Source organism: Salmo salar, unplaced genomic scaffold (assembly GCF_965601325.2).
Source record: "Salmo salar unplaced genomic scaffold, fSalSal1 ptg000468l, whole genome shotgun sequence".
NCBI lineage: Eukaryota > Metazoa > Chordata > Actinopteri > Salmoniformes > Salmonidae > Salmo > Salmo salar.
In genome coordinates, this window is record NW_027675396.1 from 822,847 (window position 1) to 829,019 (window position 6,173).

Here is a 6,173-nt window from a genome sequence, read left to right on the forward strand (position 1 = left end):
ATATGAAATATGAAAAGCAAATGTACACCCCTTTGTTAATATGTATTGGCAATAATTAACTTAAGGGTGAGGCATGGAATAATAAAACACGTATCTTTTGTCAGGCTGAATGTTTGAAATATGAGGTGATTTGAGACCTGCTTCTTCAGAAGTGGAATAAAGACATATAACACTTGGATGTTGTAAATAAATACTGGAGTGATGTAAGATTGTTACATTTTTTTTTATTATAGACCAATTTATTACACTGCGTCCTTATGTATAGGCTGCAAGTACCTTGAAATTAAGTTGTTTTCAAGTCATTGAAAGAACGACCCGAAAATACATCTTTTCAACTTTCACTTTGAACTACAAGCGAACATATATATAGTCTTATTTTCAACGTCTTTTGAATGACATTTTGCTAAATGAGAATAGCGCAATGTCACAACACAGTTTTAACGTGTCCAAATCAATAACCAATATGTAGAAACAGTTTGGGATATATTGAAAACCTAAACATTTTGAAGTGTTGCATTTTGATTCAAGTGGGTGACCAACGTGGTAAGTGTAACACAACTCTATTTTTGTTAGTCACTTTTTGTTACATCTCATAAATAGTAACTCTTTCAATTCAGAGCCTGGATTTTACTTTCCACTGAGGCTAATATCAACTGAACATTTAGGGTTCTACATTCATTCCTTAGAATACTGCTACTACAATGTTAAAACATTCTATATTGTGACGTTACTAAAATACTTCCACAATATTAAAAACATTTTACATTATTTCATTGATATCATGAAACAACTCCATGTATTTTCTGATGTTTAGTCAGAGATTTTTTATTAGAGTATCTCTTCCCACATTGATTACAGCTATAAGGTTTCTCTCCTGTGTGTGTTCTCTGGTGTATAGTTAGATAGCTAGATGTAGTAAAACTCTTCCCACATTGATCACAGCTATAAGGTTTCTCTCCTGTGTGTGTCCGCTGGTGTACTATCAGGCTGTTTAGCTGAGTAAAACTCTTCCCACATTGATCACAGCTATAAGGTTTCTCTCCTGTGTGTCCCCGCTGGTGTACTATCAGGCTGTATTGCCGAGAAAAACTCTTCCCACATTGATCACAGCTATAAGATTTCTCTCCTGTGTGTGTTCTCTGGTGTTCAGTCAGAGAGCCAGATATACAGAAACTCTTTCCACATTGACTACAGCTATAAGGTTTCTCTCCTGTGTGTGTTCTCTGGTGTTTTGTCAGACAGCCAGATGCACCCAAACTCTTTCCACATTGATCACAGCTATATGGTTTCTCTCCTGTGTGTATTCTCTGATGTATAGTGAGATAGCTAGATCTGGTAAATCTCTTCCCACATTGATCACAGCTGTAAGATTTCTCTCCAGTGTGAATTCTTTGATGTATTTTAAGGTCTGATGAAGTGTTGAATCTTTTCCCACAGCCAGAGCAGCAGTTAGATTTCTTCCCTGTGGGTCTCTGCTGGTGTTTCTTTAGGAGTTCTGATCTGGAGAGACTTTTCTCTGCCTCTTCAGCATCATGATGTTGTTGAGGCTCCCAGGAGGATCCCCGATAGTCACGTCTCTCTCCTGTGTGAATGACAAAGTCAGACAGACGGTTAAAGGCCCACAACAGCAGAAATCAAATCAAATGTATTTATATAGCCCTTCTTACATCAGCTGATGTCACAAAGTGCTGTAAAGAAACCCAGCCTAAAACCCCAAACAGCGAGCAATGCAGGTGTAGAAGCACGGTGGCTAGGAAAAACTCCCTAGAAAGGCCAAAACCTAGGAAGAAACCTAGAGAGGAACCAGGCTATGAGGGGTGGCCAGTCCTCTTCTGGCTGTGCCGGGTGGAGATTATAACAGAATATGGCCAAGATGTTAAATTGTTCATAAATGACCAGCATGGTCAAATAACAATAATCACAGTAGTTGTCGAGGGTGCAACAGGTCAGGACCCCAGGAGTAAATGTCAGTTGGCTTTTCATAGCTGATCATTGAGAGTATCTCTACTGCTCCTGCTGTCTCTAGAGAGTTGAAAACAGCAGGTCTGCAGGTCTGAGACTGTTTATTTGAGGTGATGCCCAGAGCATACCCGTGAAGTTGTACAACAATTCATATCTGTTAAATTATTTGACAATTAAGACAGTCAAGTTAGCAACAAGTCATATTTAGTCTTGTTTTCACATTAGTAGTAACTACAAATAAGTTATTAAAGTTGTTGTAACTCTAAGCAGTGTGCCAGATGACTTTTGGTCTCCAATATAGGTCCTTTCAGCACGAGGGCAATGCGCACACAATTTGATTACAGAAACTCCTCCCTGCTAATGAGGAAACCACTAGTTATGGATGTAGTATATCTGGTAATGAGGAAACCACTAGTTATGGATGTAGTATATCTGGTAATGAGGAAACCACTAGTTATGGATGTAGTATATCTGGTAATGAGGAAACCACTAGTTATGGATGTAGTATATCTGGTAACGAGGAAACCACTAGTTATGGATGTAGTATATCTGGAAATTGAGGAAACCACTAGTTATGGATGTAGTATATCTGGTAATGAGGAAACCACTAGTTATGGATGTAGTATATCTGGAAATTGAGGAAACCACTAGTTATGGATGTAGTATATCTGGTAATGAGGAAACCACTAGTTATGGATGTAGAATATCTGCATGGAGCAAAAATAGTGAACAAAGATTTTAGTTTTTCACAAAGCATTCTGAATATTAGAGCGCAAGATCAGGAGTGCTACTCAAGGAAACTCACATTAAGCTCTGTGTCTATTCACTAATTCACCACCGTGGGGAAAACTCAGGGGAGTTCTCATAGGCTGACAGCAAATATAGCCTCCATTTACAGGTTGATTATGAGTGCATTTCACATTAAATATGGATTATAATTGTAAGACTCGCTTGAATCACCTGCTTAATATGTTTGTGTTATTGTCGCAAATCAACTGCTTTATACTTAAAAAAAACACTTCAACTAGTAAAATGCTCTTTGGCTAGCTTTGCCATCAAGCTGACAATAAGGGTTTGTACACCAAGTGTTTAACAAATTGGCCCATAGCTTCACCTAACAACAACATAGACCTGCTGTAGGACCCATAACATCACCTAATAACAACATAGACCTACTGTAGGACCCATAACTTCACCTAACAACAACATAGACCTACTGTTGGACCCATAACTTCACCTAACAACAACATAGACCTACTGTAGGACCCATAACATCACCTAACAACAACATAGACCTACTGTAGGACCCATAACTTCACCTAACAACAACATAGACCTAAGACTATATATTAAATATTTCAAGTGAAACATGGAAACTAAAATGTCTGTCGTGACATTTCATAACCTGATCACCAGATAATTTTGTGAATAATCCCACTAGGCTACTCTGTAATGTGTTGTCATTCTAAATGTCCTGAATAAAGGAAAATAGCTCTGTGTGTTGTACAATAGCCTATCCATCAAGGAACAGTTCTCTACACATTATGAGCGAAGTATCTCTGTATCCAAACAGACTAACGAGACCCTACTGTAAATCAACCAGACAATAACACATTATAAACATCAATTTGTTAGGGATGTTGGATCCAACGTGGAGCACGGCATAACTGTCTTTACCAGAGTAATGAATGAAGAAGCACTTTGGTTGTTGTTACATGTCGTGATGTTTGTCATGTGACTGTCATTCAGAAAATGATTTCCTGGATCAGCTGATGATAGTTGAACATGTGACTGTAACTAAACAGCTACAGTATTAAGTATTATGTGTAATTGTTGAAGAACCGCGTTAATGACAGTATCCATTTGGGTGTTGTCAATAAAGTTAAGTTGTTTTCATTTATTATTATATCACTTTTCAACGGGAAAAGTTTTTTACAAAATCACTGGAGGGCGTCATGGACAATTCATACAGTACAAAAACATATTCAAGTGTAGAATGCTCTTTTAAAAATCACACATTAGTTCAACAACTGCAGAGTTTGTGTCCCTGTTTTATAAGATAGTACTCACTGTATTTACTGGTGTTAATCAGATCAATGTCCCTGTTTTATTAGATAGTACTCACTGTATTTACTGGTGTTAATCAGATCAATGTCCCTGTTTTATTAGATAGTACTCACTGTATTTACTGGTGTTAATCAGATCAATGTTCCTGTTTTATTAGATAGTACTCACTGTATTTACTGGTGTTAATCAGATCAATGTCCCTGTTTTATTAGATAGTACTCACTGTATTTACTGGTGTTAATCAGATCAATGTCCCTGTTTTATTAGATAGTACTCACTGTATTTACTGGTGTTAATCAGATCAATGTCCCTGTTTTATTAGATAGTACTCACTGTATTTACTGGTGTTAATCAGATCAATGTCCCTGTTTTATTAGATAGTACTCACTGTATTTACTGGTGTTAATCAGATCAATGTCCCTGTTTTATAAGATAGTACTCACTGTATTTACTGGTGTTAACCAGATCAATGTCCCTGTTTTATTAGATAGTACTCACTGTATTTACTGGTGTTAATCAGATCAATGTCCCTGTTTTATTAGATAGTACTCACTGTATTTACTGGTGTTAACCAGATCAATGTCCCTGTTTTATTAGATAGTACTCACTGTATTTACTGGTGTTAATCAGATCAATGTCCCTGTTTTATTAGATAGTACTCACTGTATTTACTGGTGTTAATCAGATCAATGTCCCTGTTATATTAGATAGTACTCACTGTATTTACTGGTGTTAATCAGATCAATGTTCCTGTTTTATTAGATAGTACTCACTGTATTTACTGGTGTTAATCAGATCAATGTTCCTGTTTTATTAGATAGTACTCACTGTATTTACTGGTGTTAATCAGATCAATGTCCCTGTTTTATTAGATAGTACTCACTGTATTTACTGGTGTTAATCAGATCAATGTCCCTGTTTCATTAGATAGTACTCACTGTATTTACTGGTGTTAATCAGATCAATGTCCCTGTTTTATAAGATAGTACTCACTGTATTTACTGGTGTTAATCAGATCAATGCCCCTGTTTTATTAGATAGTACTCACTGTATTTACTGGTGATAATCAGATCTCCAGTCTTCTCTTCTTCGTCCTCCTCTAATGTGACAGTAATCTCACCCCTCTTCATCCTCCACTCCAAAAACTGCATCTTCCTCCTTTTCTTTCACAGTAACATCCTCCTCCTCTTTCACTCTGAAGGCGTCTTCCTCTTCTTTCACTGTAACGTCTTTCTCTTCTTTTTTCACGGTAACAGCCTCACCCTCTACTTGTTTTTGTATTGAAACAGCCTCCTCTTCCTCCTCTTCTTTCACTGTAACGTCTTTCTCTTCTTTTTTCACGGTAACAGCCTCACCCTCTACTTGTTTTTGTATTGTAACAGCCTCCTCTTCCTCCTCCTCTTTCACGAGAGCTTCTTTCTCCGTCCAGCAGACCTCCTCTTCTTTAACAGGAGGAGAGTAGCTTAGTGAACTCATGGTCGGGGATGTTAGCTAGCTAGGCTAGTGCTAACTTAACCAGCCAGCTAGTTGACTTACAACGTAAATATTACATTAAATGGGTAGCTAGTTGTTTCCACATAAGTATGTTTAAATCATAGTGACAAATAAACCACGAAATTGTCTAAAGAACTTGAATGTTCCGACTTTGTCGGCTAGCGAGCTACCGAGGTGGCTGCAGTTGTTGAAGAAGCGTTCCGTCCACTAGATTATACGTCACACTAGAAACATCGCCTGAAAGACACATATCGCCATCTGCTGTCTGGAGGGAGGAAACGCAGTTGAGGAGGGAAAACTATTTTTATTCTTCATTGAATTATAATATTATAAAGCAGTTTAGGGAAACGTTTTTTTTCTCTCCATTAAATATTAATATTATATCAACACGTACAAAGAGCAACAAGTGTTGTTTGATTAGTTCATTTTTTTATGAGAATTTAAAACAAACTCTACATCTACTCCACATCTGTATTTCTGATTCAGTCAAATAACTAGATATCAAAATAAGCACCTAGTTATTGATACCCTTGATAAAGATGAGCTAAAATGACTGTATAAAATAAATAAACTTTACCCACAACCAGGATATTTTAGCCGAAAATCATTTCACATTCAAATATGTCATTTTAAATGTCATTTTAAATGGC

General features: G+C 37.0%; 1 protein-coding gene across 1 annotated transcript; it reads right to left on the reverse strand.

The window, feature by feature from the left end:
- Positions 1-204: 204 nt before the first annotated feature.
- Positions 205-5,715, reverse strand: LOC145876184 (uncharacterized). The gene is made up of 2 exons (XM_082971979.1): positions 5,078-5,715; positions 205-1,582 (listed from the first exon to the last, which is right to left on the reverse strand). The coding sequence occupies exons 1-2, from the start codon at positions 5,178-5,180 to the stop codon at positions 780-782; spliced, it is 906 nt and encodes a 301-aa protein (XP_082828105.1). The 5' UTR covers positions 5,181-5,715; the 3' UTR covers positions 205-779.
- Positions 5,716-6,173: the final 458 nt, after the last annotated feature.